The 16,446-nt window shown below is 43.1% G+C and overlaps 1 protein-coding gene across 2 annotated transcripts in view; it reads left to right on the forward strand.

The window, feature by feature from the left end:
• Window positions 1-314: 314 nt before the first annotated feature.
• Window positions 315-16,446, forward strand: part of CLCN4 (chloride voltage-gated channel 4) — a 39,948-nt gene continuing 23,816 nt past the window's right edge. The window contains exons 1-3 of one of the 2 annotated variants that reach the window (XM_027735285.2): window positions 315-419; window positions 11,333-11,484; window positions 11,810-11,909. In XM_027735285.2, the coding sequence (XP_027591086.1) occupies window positions 11,341-11,484; window positions 11,810-11,909 (244 nt within the window). In that variant the 5' untranslated portion in view covers window positions 315-419; window positions 11,333-11,340. Of the gene's footprint in view, window positions 420-6,348; window positions 6,488-11,332; window positions 11,485-11,809; window positions 11,910-16,446 lie in introns of those variants that run through there. The other variant, XM_039379245.1, reaches the window with a different exon arrangement.

The following is a 16,446-nucleotide window of genomic DNA, read 5'->3' on the forward strand; positions in this document are numbered from 1 at the left end:
TGTGATTACATATTTCATAGAGCAGCAACCTGGGTGTTGCTGCAGAGTCAAGAGGAATACTTGTTGGCTTGCACGTAGCATACTCACCGTGCTTTTTCCTCGTGAAAACGTGAATGTTTTTGCTGTTGCAGAAAAAAAAAATGCACAGAACAATTAGCTCGGGCTAGGGAGGGGAAAAAAGCAGCACACGTTCTAATGGTGACTGAATAGGTAGGGCAGGGTAAAGAGGCTTGCAGTTTAATCCTGCAGGATTGCAAGCTGGTCCGTCTCCCTCTGATCAGATATCCTATAGACGGAGGATGCAGTCACATGATTGTTACCGCTTCCTCCCCATGACATCACTGCTGTTGCAGCCATACCACCCCAGAAAGGATGCTATTAAAATCTTTGGGATTGGGCTAAATGATGTTGCATTGCAGGTAAGCAACATAATTCTTCGGAAAAATGATTTGCTGGTTGCTCTCGTGCTAGTGTCCTAGAGCTCCAGCTCTGTCGGGCAGAGTTTCTGCTGGAAAATAAAGCGGCACAGTTTCTCTGCAGGCAGAGCGTTTGCAGGTGCAGAGGCTGCCTGCTGGCTCTGTGCTGATCTCCCGGCTGACATCTCCAGTAGAAATGCTGCCAGATGGAGCTTTATAGCTGAAGAAGGCCCTTTGTTCCCTGTATTTTCTGATGGCTCCTTCGGGTGTCTGCAGAATTCTGTATTTACGTGAGCAGCCATCATTTAGTCGTGTAAAGAGAGAGCAGCAATAGTGTTTTCTTCATTCCCTGCTTTTTTTTTTTTTTTCCTGGATGCCTAAAGGAAGTTGTTTTTTTACAAATAGATGTATCTAAGCTTATAAAGGAATGAGGATTAACTTGCTTGAGGGGCTAAGAAGTGTATTTGGGGAAAGAGGCTTTTCCTTTATTGTTAATTTTTGCTGATGTGGTTTCAGAGTACCTAGTCCGGCAGGTTTCCTGCATAATTTGCTGTACTGTAAGGTAGGTTTTTCCTTGTTGTCCAATAGAAACATGAGAAATCCTTTCCCAAAAGGAACACAGGAGGTGACAAGCAGATTTTTACTTCTTTGCAAAATGCCAATCACCAAATGGCTGAAAAATCCATGCTACACTGTGTTTTTGGAATTTATATTTGTGGAAGCAAAGTCCAGGGTCTGTTTTCCTGGTGTGGATGTTTAATTGTGCGCTCTGTTCAAATACCTGAATATATATCTGCGAAGGAAAAAATGGTGACTCTTCTGTGTTTTTTTTTCTGTATAGCTTTTTAAAAATATTTAAGGGGTTTAAAATTTTTAAACTTCTAAAAATTCATTCTAATGCAAATGTTACAATCTGAGAAACTAAGTTAATTTTTGAGCTTCTACTAGTCAGAAAAGAAAATTGTAATTTTTTTTTACAATTCTGATAAATAATTCTGTGCCTTTGCCAGAGACCAGAGGATGACTCAGCCACAGCTTCACCAGGCAGAGAGTCAGGTGACTTTTCACTCCCAATCTGCAGGAAGTTTTCTTATTCTTCAAAATCCTGTTCTTTGTTCAAATAAATTTTTCCCACTATTGGAAAAATCTGAAAATTTGGCAGGCCTAGAATCTCTTTGTGCTCACCTATACATTCAGGGGGGAGATTTTTGCTCTCCCATGCTGAAGTAGGTTGTACATCCTAGTGAAAGATGAATTCTGGTTTCCAGTGATCAGATATGCAGTAGTGTCAGGATCAGAAAATAAGGCAGGGCCAGGGGGAGAAAGTAGTTAATGAATTATTGAAATGAAGTAGGAAAGGACAAGGGTTGTTCCAAACAGAAATGAAAACTGAATTTCAATTTTATATTTTCTCCAACAGAACCTCTCCTGGTTTTTCAAGATTGAGCCTCTGAAGTGATAGAAGTGCAAAGGTGTTGCTGCATGGTTTGCATTGGTGCCTATGCTAGGTTTCTCCTTGATTCCCTCTGGAGCCAAGGCTGGCTCAATTCCCTCCAGCACTGGCTGTGGGTGGAGCCGTGCTCTTGCTCACCAGGCACATTTGAGGCTCGGCTCTTTGCCTATGTGAACAGCACAGCAGGGCTGCCACCCTTGGGTTCTCCAAGTGTGATGGGTTTTCTCCTGCTCTAGATCATGTCTGAATGCCCTATGGAAATATGTTCCAGGCAGTGGTTCTCTTGATCTCCCGATTTGAGTCAGACATCCTTTGTGGAACAAGAGAAGGCACCAACCTTCTATGTATGCTGGGTCAACTGTAAGGACTTTAAGAATTACTTAGTATAAAAGGGTGACCCTGGAGACATCCCCAGCTGGAAGGTGCTCTCCCTGGCAGCACCAGGATGCTATGCTGGGGCTCCAACATGTGGCTGTGCGTGCTCAGCCCCTGTGCTCATTGGGGCCTGCCTTGTAAAGATTGTACCTTTTCAAAGGTAGTGGTGGTGGCTTTTAAGCAGGGCCCAGAGGAGAAGAAGGAGATGGGGAGCATTTTCCCTGAGGTTGAGTCCTTCCTATCTGCCTGGAGCAACTGGGCTCTCTGGAGTGCTGTAACCTCCTGGGCCTGGGAGCTGCTTCATCATGAAGCTGTTGTTTGTTGGCCTGGAGGGGAAAGTGAGCAGGATCATGACTGTAACCCAGTGCTATTGCAGGGGGAAGGGAGGGCTCCTGACCTCCATCTCACCCATGGCTCAGGGCCATCTCATGTCTTAGTGGCCAGTGTTGTGTTGCAGGAGCCTCTCAGGTTTGAACAGCTCTTAGCTCAGCATGGTGCACAGTCCTCCAACAGCAGCGTAGTGCCTGTAGGTACCAGTCCTTTTCCAGTTTGCTTTTGCCATCACACTGCACCTTGCTGGGTACCCAGGAGGGGGTTACGTGTTCATTTTTCCATTTAGTGAAATGGGATCAGGTTGTAGAGTAGGTGTCTAATTCATTTTTGTGTATGTATGTGCATACATGCACACCAGATGTTGGGTTTTCTCAGTTTGCCTCATCTCTAGTCCAGCAGAACCAAAAAAAAATCACACACGATTGTTAATGCTGAAAGAGAACTCTGGCAGGATTACGGTAGGCTGCTATTCCTAAAACACTTCTTACATTTTGCTCTTAAGCATCACCCCAAGGAAAAGGTTTCCCCATCTTGCAGAAATGGGAGCTTCCTCTCAGCGGGATGAAGTAACTTGTCTGTAGCTGTGCAGCCCATCAGCATCAAACACAGCAGTGAAAAACAGTGCCCTGCAAACAGGAAAACATTACCCTCCATCTGTGTGTCAGTGACTCACTGCCTCCACTCAAATCATGAGAAGTGACATGTTAGAACAGTTTAATGGTTTTCTAATGCAGGTTTATCAGCTTTATTTCACACTGAAGGCTTAAAAAGGTTTTTAGTGAGAGGCGTTGTTTAATGCCATTGAACACCCATTTAAGGAGAGAGCTGTTTAGGAGTAACTACATACCTGGGCATTCCCTTCTGACTGCAACTCTGTTCTCTCTGAAAGTATTTGCCTTTCTTACTCTTTTTTCTGCCATAGTCTTACAATTTTCTGAATGAAGAGGCAAAGAGCAGCACTGGAAACCCAAATCTGATGGTGCAAAGTTCAGCTGTGTGTGGCACGAGGAGGAAAACTGGGTAGCACCCATGACCCTACAGCTATGGCTTTAGAGCTCTGTGGCAGTAAAACCAGTTGGTTCAGAAGGGAAATTCCCCTCTTTTTGTGAGGCAGAGGACTTGAGGGAAACCAAGAATAGAAACCATACATGCTGCTACACTGTTAGCCTGATTTCCAGTCTGTCCTGTCTCCTGAATTTTAGTTTACCCCAGATGCTGAAGGCTTTCAGAGTTTTCCTAATCAAATCTTGTTTCCTTCAAGAACTAAGGATGTGGGGGGTTGATACAGCCTGCGGAGCTCATCTGCCCAAGCTGCTGGGTTGTTAGCAGAGGGGTGTCTTGTAATAGACATTTTTCAAATCAGTTTGAAAACTGCAGATGGATGTTCCAGAGTCAGCATTGCTTCCCTCCTGCTTTTTCCACAACCCCAACATCTGCACTAACAAGTAAATTTATTGGAGGGACCTTTAAGACTTGCTGGAAAGAGAGATGTGAGTTTAACATTTTTTTAATATGTAGCCAACTTTGGCAAAAGTTCCACTTGAAGCTGGTAGGAAAGTGCTGGGATTTTTTTTTCCCTTCTCTTTCTGACATAACTCAGCAGCTGCACTAATTTTGCTCAGACTTTCCAAGAAAACTCAAATGGGGAGCAGGCACATGATATTTCATATCAGAAAGAATTGGTTTCTAAAAGGAGAGTCATCACGGGAAGGAACAGGAAGCAGGATGCTGGGGTGAGGTTTGCCCCTCAGAGGAAGAGAATGCCTCTCAGTAGGAGAAAAGGAGTAGAGGGAATCAGGCTGTCATGGGAGGGTGGGGAAGCCCTGACAGTTGGTTATCAGCTCCTGAGGTGTACTGGTGCACTCCAAGTCCCCTCATGCCTCCCTTTGCCTGTGCTCCTGGACAGCACTGTTATCTTCTCTGTGTTCACTCTGTAAGCTTGTGTCGTGACTGAGGAGTGGCTGAAGGCCGTGATTTGTTCTGGAGGAGTCTTTTGGGCCTCAGTTTTCTGCCATTTATCTCAAATGTTCCCTCCTACCTTCCTCTTCTCTCCCAGGCCCTCTCCCTTGTGATCTGGTGCCCTGTGTTTTTTGAGCTCTTCTGTTGGCTTCATGATTTTTTCTGTAGAGGTTATGCAGGGTAAAGCTGCACATCAAAGATGTGACTGTGTTTAGCTTGCCCAGACTATCATAGCAGGAAACTGTCTAATATGTGGTGGTGGGGCCATACAGTAAAATGCTGCAATATTTTACAGTACTGTTTCCCATACTACAGCCTGCCTGTGCTAGTGTGGTGGGCGTCTGAGGGTTTGCAGGGCTATTTACTTGTATATGGAGGTGGTGAAATTAGCCCTTGAATTGTAGGAAAGGCATTTTAATACCCATTTTCCCTCTGTATTTTCCCAGTTTAACTATTTGTTGCTTTTTATGTACCATATTATGTTTCCAAAAAAGTCTGTAAGTGGGTTCAGCGTTTTCTGATTATTTTCAGGAGTCTGAACTAGATTTCTCTGATTCAAGATTTTAACATCTTTTTAAAACTCCATCATTAAGACACGAGGTCAATAGCTCAATTGGTTTGTTCAGTCTGAAGCTTCTAAGTTGAACAGTCTTAAATTGCCTGTAGATATTTTTCGTTCTATAGAAAATTACTCATTTAACTTTCTGGGGATTCAGCCTGCTTGCTTTGCTGAAGATATCTTCCTTGTAAAATCACCCAACAGCATCTTACTTCTTGTTTCATAACTGTTTATCTACCTCCTATATCCTGTGCAATGTTGTGTTGATGTTTCTAGGTCATCTCCTACATGGCAGGTGGTGGAAGGGGAGTTACATCCACACCCCCTTGGCCTTCTTGGCTCCTGATCTTGGTCTCTGACCCCTCCCCAAAAGACATACACCCCTAATCATCTCTCTGTACTTTTCATTCATGTCTTTCATGGTGACCCTGTTAATAATCTTGCTTTCTACTTCCTAAACTGTCAGACCATTTTCTCTGGCTAGGTGGTAGTGAAGACTTGTGGCGTAACCATGCTCAGCTCTAGGAACTTTCTCCCTCAGCCTTATCCTTTTATGGCTCTTTCTGAACGCTGACTCGTCCAACCCAAACTGTTCTATGATTCTCTGATTCAGCTCACTCTGCTGGCAGCACTGACATCCTATTCAGTTCAAGCCCTGGGTGGAGAGTGCTCTGTGTCCGTCTCTGTGACTAGGTCTGAATCCCTTGAGATGGGGGACGGATGGATGCTGGCAGAGCACTCGGCTCTCGGGATGAGGTGCCTTTGCTTGACAGATCACATTGAGCAGTTAATGGCCATGAGACTGGGGCACCATGCTGGGGTGTTTTGAGAACTTGGTACTTGGAATAGTCAATACAAATATTAAAGGCACAGAGCGTGGCAAAACATCTGTCAGTATGAAGGCATCTTGTGATGATTGCCAGTAAAATTGCATTGTTCATTACTGAGTAATACAGAAAATAAATCCCAAGGATTTTCACAGCCCCCGTGCTCCTTCATTTGTGCAGTAGCTGCTGTCATGTCATGCCACATGAACACAGCTCATCCAACTATTCAGGTCAGTGGTGGGCTCAACTCTCATGGAGTCATGATTGACATGACCTTGAATCGCTTCAAAAGCTTTGTATCTGGAGTAGCATCTCTTCTGTTTCATCACTGTAGGTATATTGGTACTAGAGCATAGAAAAGCCCTGAGATGTGCCTTATTCTCCTTTTGTGTGTTGGCTGATGCGTGACACGTTTGGAAGAGATGGAGCAGGTGATGCTTTTGACGCCCTGAAAAAGTCACTCCAAATGTGAATTGAGGAACTTGCAACTGGCATTTATGCTTCTGCTTTCTTCTCCTAGCCTCTTGCCACGTTCACTTATTCCTTATGCTACAGCAGAATAGAGGTATGTTTTGCTGCCTGCATACTGTCATGTTTCACATAGAACATCCCCACTGCCATCTTCAAGGAAAACAGCCTATAGATGAAAGCACACAGGTGGACATTCATCTGCTAGAAACATTTGAAGTGTTGAAGTAATTCAGTAACTGTGATCTGTTGAAAGTAACTTGAAACTTGTTGGAATTGCATTAAAAATCATACTGCCTGCCTCAGTGAATGTGTCCAATTAAAACAGAAAACAGGATGAGGAGAACATAGCATGGAACTAGCATGTCTAGGAGCCATAGGCCAGGGCCAAGACTTTTCCTTTGATGACTGTTCAGCTAGTTGTTTTCCATCAGTATACTTTTCTGCCCCTTTGAACCATGGGATGTTTTAGTCTGTTCTTGCCATGTCAAATACATTTCAGATCTGATCAGTCAGTCAGCATACTGCCTAGAATGTCAGTTCACTGATAGAACTCTTCTAGCTGTGGCTTTTACATTTGCACATGCTGTAACAGTGCTCTAAAGCTGGGAGTTTGTCAGCATTTTCACTGTAAATGCAATTTATCGCTCTTGTATAAAACTTACCTCCAAGCTGCAGTGTATCATACAGCTGATCCTAATCACATGATGAGTTTCCTCACTGTGAGACTTGCAGAAAAAACGTGACCCTAATATAATAATACTACTACCTTTTGGTTCTTGAACAAGAAGTGAGTAAATGTAACAGAACAGGCCTTGTGTCCATGCAGTACCTGCTGTGCTTGTTGGCATGTCCCGATCCATCAGCAGCTCCCAGTGTTGTTCACACCCTGGCTTCTCTAGGCTGTTTGCATGAATCTATTCTTGACTTTATTTATGTAGGAGGTTTCAGTGATTACTTAAAAATTATCTGGCTTTCTGCAGTCATAAAGCTTCACAGGCTAATCTTTGGACTTGCTCTTTTGGCCCTTACTTCCAGCTGCTCTCATGCATTTGACATTTGTAGGGTAACAGTTCTTTCTTTCTGACTTCAGAATACTGTGTGCCAGGCATGGCTAGCTGGGAGATCAGGGACTGACCATCAAGCTGATCTGGCCCAAGATTTCCAGAAGATATCTAGGGTTATGTGGTAGCCAGGAGAGCATCTATCAGGAGGCACAAGTGCTGGACTAGTACTGTGACCTCTCATGATTTGTGAATGGATCCCTGCCGGGACCTTGCTCCATCTACAGGATCATGGTAGTCTGGCATGGGTCTAAATCCAGGGAAATCTGTTAATCTGAACCCTCTGAGTTCTAGAGGTATGTAGTTCAGTCAGATTTCTTTGTTTTCTAGTTCAGTTTCTAGAAAGAACCTATTTGCAATTGTTAAAGCGGAGTGTTGACGCAAATGTTCAGTTATAGATACACTAAACTAGTCAGTAAAAATGAGAGCTGGCTCTTAAGAGCTGAAGAGCTATTGTATTGTAGGGAATAAAATGACCGATGGAATTCAAAACTGATAAAGTCTAAGCAAAGGGGAAAATGTCCCTAAGAGATCACAGAATGATGGGCTCCAAACTGGCTGTTGTTTCTCAGGGAGTCATGGCAGGCTGCTCAGTGAAAATGTTGGATGTCTGCCCTAGGAAAAGTTGGTGGGATGCCAGAAATTATTAGAAAAAGAATATGGGGACTAAGCAGGAAACATTAGCCCTTGCACAAATTATGTTGCATCAGCATCTGAAAAAGTAGTGGGAAGGACAACAAGGACGTGTAAGACATGGAACAACAAAGGGGCAAAATGCATATGTCAGACAATTCCTCAGCAAGACTTAACACCTTTCAGTGTATATAAGCTCTGTCAGAGCATCCAAATCTCTTAGATGCTCAAGTGTGAGGAGATGCATTTGTTACTAATTCTGCATGTCATTATGTTGCAATGTTTTCTTTTCAATTGGTAGTGATCAGATGAAGATGTCTACCTCTGACATCTCTTTGTGATCAATAAACAGAAATTATCACTTCTGGGAAACAATCTGTCTCATTCTAATATAAATAATTCACTTCCTCTCCTCAGCTATGAAAGCAGCCTAGATTTTAGTGTCCAGAGTGTATTGCTGCAGTACACCTGGCTACAGTTCAAGCTTGGATGAGATTAATTGGCCCTTAATTTTTGTGTATTAAATATCTCTAACTAAGTTATTAAATTATTATCTGTAACTGGAGTAAGGCTCCAGTTCTGCTGGCAGAACTGAAAGCATCTCTGCAAGCTTGTCTAAGAGGGCAAGTTAGCTTATCCTGAAATAAACTTTGTAGATTTTTACGAATGCTGAAGTGCAGTGAGAGAAATAAATGCAAAATAAAGAGAAAGAAAGGGATACTTACGGTGCTTAGTGCTAGGACATAAGATGGACACTCTGTAGTACTAAAAAACTGTGGTTTTTTTACTAAAATTGGATTTTGCATAATCAGATATCACATCTCTGCTTTCAAAAGCATACTACCTGAAGTGAACTTTATGGCTGATAATCATCCAGTTCACTGCAACTTCCAGGTACTGATATGCTATCTAGAGTTCAAAGCTTATTTGTTTTCTTAGTCTTCCATGGCCCTGTGGTCTCTAGCACATTTTTTCTCTCCCTGGACGTGTTGTATAGCACGTATTTTTGGGGTAGATTCAGGCTGAGATTGTAATTATCCTACATACTTGTGGTCTGGCCTGGTGTTATCCATCACAATACTGTCATGTGCTGGGCACTGACAACATACTTAAAAAGCTATTTTTTATGTGATATAACTAACATGTTGGGTAATTTTCTTGTGGTATGAAGGAAAACTTGCCAGTGCTTTCAATACTAGAGTTCCCAGAAGTTTGTTTATTTAGCGGGTTGGGGCTGCCTCGTGCAAGTGAGCAGTCCGAGCTGCATGTTCTTTACAGGTCCTTCTTTGCTGTATGGGAAGAATAAGGTGAATTAACTGGTCTGCAAAATATCACAGTGTTGCAAAATAATAGCACAGTCTAATCCTTTCACCTCATTTCAGCTTCCTGTTCCAGTCCTGGGAAGACACTGGGCTCAAGGCCCTCTTGCAACTTTATCTACCTGCAGTCAGCCACATCATCCCACCTTCAGATTCTCATTTCACTTAGCAAATGTAGGAGTGTGCTCTCACCTCTTTGGCAAAGTATTACTGTTCTCAATTGTCACTCCTTTTAACTTCTGATTTTTAAATCACCTCAGTCCTGCAGCAGCTTGTTTGTGCTCCACAGCTTTGTGTAGGACACCTGCTCTGCTTTCAGTTTCCTTCCCCAGGCTGCTACTCCCTTGCTTGATTCTCTTCCAGACAAACGTGCCACGAGGTTACTTGGAGATTACTTGATTTCCACACTTTAAAGGGCTTCTTTAGTGTTACAATGGTGACCTGCTGGTTGCCTGTAATATAATGCTTTTTTCAGCTGCTTGTGCTCAGCACATTGTGTCATCCAAAATTTCTACATGGTGAAGTGCAAAGAGCAGACACTGACAAAGCTGAATATTCACATTTATTACACTGTTAAATCTCCACCAGGGCAAAAAAATTAAATGGAGGCATTTCAAGTAAAATAGTTGAAAATGGGGAGAGTGGGGAAAAAAAGGCAGCAAATAAAGGGAGCCGAGTGAAGTATCATGGTGTATGGACAGTCAATTAAAAGCTTATCTGCCGTGTTTCTGCCTGTTCCAATTACAGAATTGGGAAATTTCCTCACAGATTCAAAGATCCAAATTCTTTACTTGTGACATCCCCATTCCTGTACTTGTTGGAGGAAAGTTGGTAGCAACCATTGGTACCATACTGGCTTCATCAGTGACCAGCAAAGTTATCTCATGTCCGTCAAGGAGCTACAGGCTCTGCAATTTGTTCTATACAACTTCTAAAGTCTGTATCTGTCCCCATTTTCTCATGCGTTTTCATGGGTTTTTTCCTTGGAATTCCATGATAACAGACTTTTTTAGGTGTGCCATTTCAGATTACAAACCTTAGGTATTCTCTGGAAGATCCCATTTCTCAGGCACCTATTTTAGGATGGATAGGATTAACCACTCTTTAGAGCAACACTTTGTTAGAGGCACACGGCTGCATCCTTCAACTGTCCCAACCCAAGAGACCCCTGCCCAGCTGCTGCTGCTCTCACAGGCCCAGAGTCTGTGCCCATGCTGGGGAACATGGCTGCCAGTTTCTCTTGTGCAGATTCAACTGGTAGCTGAGCCTGTATTCCAGAGGCAGACACACAGTTATTAGCACTTCAATTAGTATGAGTGGTGAGGTTTGTTTCTGGTCAAGGTCTTCACATTTGCTTTGTCAGGTCTATGTCTCTGTATATTTTGATTCTGATTTCCCCCTTTTCCCCATAGTTTTCCAACTGGCAACAACCCTAACCAGACAACTTTGCTGGAATAGGTATTCTCGCGCTCCCACATGCCCTCATCCAGGTTTGGTTCTTACCACCTCCTCCCTTATAATTTGCATTTCTTTTGTGTCCCTGAATGTTCTTGTTCAGGCTTCCTCCTTTGCTCATTATGCTTATTGAATGCTTATTATTGAAATAGGTCCTTGGCCATATACCTTTAAAGGAGCAGGCGCTCTGCTGCCACACACCCTTACACTTATCTTTCACTGTCTCTAGAAGCAGCCCAGGTGGTACCTACCAAACTTTTAGATGGCTGAAGTTAAGTTGTATGAATCTAACCCTCTGTGCCTAAACTATCCCATTTAACAAAGTCTCATGCTACTCCTCTCATCGGGAACGTTGTCAGCCTTTTCTGGAGCTTGTCATAGTAGCCACTACTTTGGGACTTGACTTTTAAAGGAGGTAACAGTCATTTTTGCATGAATTTATTGACATACTTGTTTTTCCTCTACATACAGATCCTAATATGGTCAATGCAGGCGACATGAATGGTTCGGGCAACCTAATGGATTTTTTGGATGAGCCTTTCCCTGATGTTGGAACTTATGAAGATTTCCATACCATTGACTGGCTGCGAGAGAAATCACGGGACACTGACCGCCATCGAAAGGTAACGGTGTCAGGCTTTGTTGCATCACAGTCCCTGGTCACAGCCATCCTGGTAGTGAGGAAAACAAGCAGTTTTCCGAAGTTATTGCTTCCTGTCTTGTTGTATGACTTGAGGAGGAATTCTAAAGATATGGATGTGGGATGTCTTGAGTTTGTAAATATGAAAGGGCTGCTGCAACTTAATCAGCAGAGCAGCTCTAAAAAAATGATTGGGACATTGGGGAGTAGAGAAATTGTGTACAAAGTCTGGGAGTTTAATTATTTTACACATTGTACTCTAAAACTGTGTCAGCCTGAATCAGCAACATATCTGTGTTTAATTTCAGATTACAAGCAAAAGTAAAGAATCCATATGGGAGTTCATCAAGAGTTTGCTGGACGCCTGGTCAGGATGGGTTGTAATGCTTCTCATAGGACTACTGGCAGGTACATATGTGTTAGTGCTACAGTTATGCCTGAACCATCCCACCCAAGTTGCTGCAGTGCTGTCTCCTTCTGTTTTTACTTCGTTGTCTCTCCACTGATGCTTCAAGCTAAAAAGACAGCTTTGCATCCATGCAGTTGTGATCCCTAGTAGATATACCCACTTGCAAATCTCCCGCTGAGTGGTGACCTAGAAAAAATGTTGTTCACCAGTAGAGGGATTTTTTCTATTGCTTTTGCTTCACACTCAGTGGGCTACTTTGACTTTCTGAATCTTTGATTTACAGAAGTCAATTTTATTGGTAGGATTTTTTTTCTTGTCATCACTTAATTTTGCAAGTAGAAAATATGATGTGGGGAAAATGTTGGTTGTGGACACTCAAAGGGAAGCTTTATAAATTGCTGTATCCACTGGGTTATCTTCTTTATATATGTGTGAGGCAAAATACAGTTTCAGACTCAGTTTCAGATCTGCTTCCAGGCCAGACAGACATTACATATTTAACAGCCTGCTCAAACTCACATGGCAAATTCATTAATTTCCTCAATTTCTCCTGTCTTCTCCTCAGTTAAGCACATCTTTCAGCTTGGAAAGCTACACTTCTCTTAGCAAGCTGAGACAGCTGCCATTTTTTATGCTTTTTCAGTGAGGTCAGGGCGCTCTTGTGTCATGCTGCTTGGTAAAAGCATGATGTGAAGTTTCACAATTTCCAAGGAGTGATGAGAATTTACTTCTCAACATCTGTCAAATCAACATTTTTATTACAGTTGTTAGGAGCCTCAGAAGTACCAGTGAAGTACTCAAGAAAACACTGCTGAAATAACAAATTATGTTATTTTGTGGACATGTAATTGTTTCCACAAAATCTTTGGTGGGAGGGTGAGATGGGAAGAGAGTTTGATAGATTGTGTACTACCAGGGCTGCTGAATCTTGCCTGAAGGCCAGGGTTGGCTTCACCTGGGACGGAGAATTCTGCTTACAAATAAAGTTAGAGCAAGCCCTTCAGGGCTCTAGTGACCTCAGTAATCCCCTGGCTCATACAGAGAATGTGGTATACATACACACATTCCCATTTTTGTAAAAATATCCCAGAAGGTTTGATTCAGTTCCAGTTTGCAATGAAACCTTATGCTGAAACCTAAAGGTTGTCAAAAGCCAGAGCTGCTGACCTCAGATAAGATCTAATGCTGATACCTCCAGCTTGGGAATAGAGGTTGAGGATAAGCTGCAGCTGAGTTCTGTTAGCTCCTGCAGCCTTTTCAATGACAAGTGTGCAGAGCAATAAGCTTTACCTCAAGGAGTCAAGCCAAATTAGTAATTTTTTACACTGGGACAAGGACTTGTGAATCACCCAGAGAACAAAAATTACCCATGACCTGTACTGAGCCCTGCCATTGAAATGACACACATGCTCTGTGCCTTCAGCATTTCTGGGACAGGGCAAAGATGGAGAGTCATCACCTCAGCCTCAGCAAGGGGTCAACACCCCTTTGTTGAGTGTGGGGGGGAATAACTGATGAATGGATGAGGTTTCTTAGCCAGGTTTGGGGAGGGAGGAGGTGAAGTTGATGGTGCCGTCAAGAGGCACCTCATGTTGTTTTCCTCTCTACTTGAAGTATTGCTTGTGCTGCCTGCTCAGAGAGGAGAGCCTGCTATGAGGGTACCTATATGGTCAGCCAGGTTGCGTGGACCAGCCTGGCTCCTCCATGGTTCCTCTTCTGCTGCACAGGCAGAAGCTACTGCTGCTCCATGGAGAGCAGCCTGGCTCAGCCACATGGACACTGGGTGAGCTCTTGGGCAGCTGGGTCCACGCATTATCAAAGGCAAGGAGAAATTGTGGCAAGGATTGGGAGAGGAAGAGGAAAGTAGCAGCAGCAGTACCCAGAGTGTGAGGGTCCCGTGGAACATCCTGACCCTGCTGCCTCTGTGCTGGCGATGGAGAGCAGCAAGGTGGGACTCATGGGGAATGGGCTGGCAGGGGCCAAAGTTTCCAACATGTTTCCAGATGCACTTGGGTGATTTACCCAGCCAGGAGTTTAAAGTGAGCTTAACTGATCTACAAACCTAAATCCCACCAATTTTATCAACTGTATCTTTCAGATCGTGCAATACCTCAAAGGCAGCACCTCCACAGTCAACACAAGCCATTGAGGCCAATCAGAGAAATCCTTGTTCTCCAGTGTTCCTGCCATTGGGCTCTGTTGCTCTGTGCATGTGTAGCTGCACTGAGCCAGTAAATCTTGGTTCTTCTCTGGAAAACATGTGTAGTATATGGCATATAGCTTTTTCCTCCTTCTGTGGATTACAAAGTATTTGGCAAAAGGGATTATATCAGCTGCATAATTAAGTCTTACAGGTGCTGAGGTTCCTGTGAGCTTTTTATATTAGAAAATTGAATTTTTGGTCTTCATTATGTTTACTGACTTTATTGGGGAAAATAATGTCAAAAGCCTGTCTTCCTCTACACCTTCTGCTAGGTAGCATTAATATGCATTGCCTGGTTACGAGTAATGTAAACTTTGAAGATTGGGGTAACTACAGAGAATGCTAAAGATCCATCGAGAGATTCAAGAGGCACAGCATTTGGTGCTCATGTCCAAGGGATGAGGATTCTTTGTTTCCTGAAACTTTCAGAAAACTGGAGAAGAATTTAGAGCTTACTGCAAGACTCAGGAAGCTATGCAATCTGAAGTTGCTAGCAACACAATGATTCATCATCATCTAAGAATATGGTTCCATAGAAACTTGGGAAAAACGGAAGAGAGTAAGCAAGAGTAAGGGAGGGTCTTCATGAAAGAAAATAATTGGTACAGATGTCATCACTGTGCTGTGCAGCCTTTCTTTTATGTGTGATCCTGTCTAGTATATCTGTATAGTTCTTCAGATTATTTCCATATAACAAAAAGTCTTCACTGCTACCCTAGTGACCAGTCCTTGCCAGTGTCCTTCTTAAGGGTATAAGAAGATATGCTTACATGCAAGACTCTGTGAAGACTGGTGGTGTTTTTGTTCTTTGGAACTAAAACCAGGTTCCACTTGCCTGAATTATTTGAAATATATTTCTCCCCCCCCCCTTTTACAGAAATGAAAAGCAGAAAACTTTAGTTCCAGGTCAAATAAACCAGCTCTTGGACCCACCTGTGTCCCCCAGCTGCTAGAGGAAAGGGGATCAGCCCCCACTCCTGCTTCATGTAATTACATTCTTAGCAGGAGCCATGAAGCTAAAAGTTTTGGAAACATAAAACCAAACCAGTTCGCATTTTCCAGAGCTTCCCCCCCCCCCCCCCAGTGTTTTAGTCCCGCAGAAGTGCACTGATAAATTCTGTTCAAATCCATTACTGGTTTTCTGAAATTATATTAATGATTATTTATAAAGATAATATGAATTCTGCTTTCCACTGTATATGAGAGGGGTTTGGAAAACACTAAATGACTCTTCTATAAGTTGGTGATTTAATTCTTCCCAGAAAGTATGGGCATAGGACAGAACGCAGGTCTGTGTTCTGGCTGCTCCCAGCCTCCTGTTCCTGCTCTTCTTGCATTTGTGGGGACCCATCTGCTCTCAGGGAGCTGATACTGGGGCAAATTGTTATCACTGATGAGCAAATGCCCTATAAAATTAGAATTTTTCTTTTTTTTGTGTCTGGGCACAGCAAGTTTACCTGTGTCTGTGTCTGGTGGCCACCGGGTGTCACTGTAGCTCTGTGTAATTACTGGGGAAAGGCTGAAATAAGGGTTGGTTTGATACAGGGAGGATTTGAAGGATAATTTTATTCTGCATGTCCAGATTGCTAATGAATGTACACACACATGGAAAGCCCCATTCTGTTAAGTTCATAAGTCAAAATTCGGCATCCATGTTGTCTCTGTAATGAAATCATCCTTCTGAAAGGTTGCTGTGTTGGGACCAGAAATGCTGTAGGAAAACAAACCTATCCTTCTCCTCCACTACCCCTGTAATACACAGCATGGTTTGAGACCTGCAGCTTAGTGTGTGTGTAGAGACCCCACATGAAGTCTTCCGTATCTCAGCCAGGTCATGCACCTGCCTGGGACAGGTTGCAAGATCAGGCCTGACATTGGTTATGCCTCCCCTATTTGGCCATCAGTCAGTATGAAAATGATAATGTTTAAAATAAAAACTTATGAGAAAGCACTGAGGGTCAGACAAACTTGTTAATTCCCCCAGTTCTTTGGTAGATTTGTATTTATTGAATCATAGAATAGTTTGGGTTGGAAGGGGCCTTTAAAGGTCACCTAGTCCAACCCTACTGTAATGAGCAGGGAAATCTTCAACTGGATCAAGTTACTCAGAGCCTCATCCATCCTGATCTTGAATGTTTCCAGGGATGGGGTGTCCATCTCTCTGGGCAACCTGTTCCAGTTTCACTACCCTCATTGTAAAAAACTTATTCCTCATATCTAGTTTAACCCAACCCTCTTTTAGCTTAAAACTATTACTCCTTGTCCTATTGCAACAGACCCTGCTAAAAAGTCTGTCTCCATCTTTCTTATAAGCCCCCTTTAGGTACTGGAGG

Source organism: Pipra filicauda, unplaced genomic scaffold (genome assembly GCF_003945595.2).
Source record: "Pipra filicauda isolate LSUMZ 115617 unplaced genomic scaffold, ASM394559v2 scaffold160_size1671714_pilon, whole genome shotgun sequence".
Taxonomy (NCBI): domain Eukaryota; kingdom Metazoa; phylum Chordata; class Aves; order Passeriformes; family Pipridae; genus Pipra; species Pipra filicauda.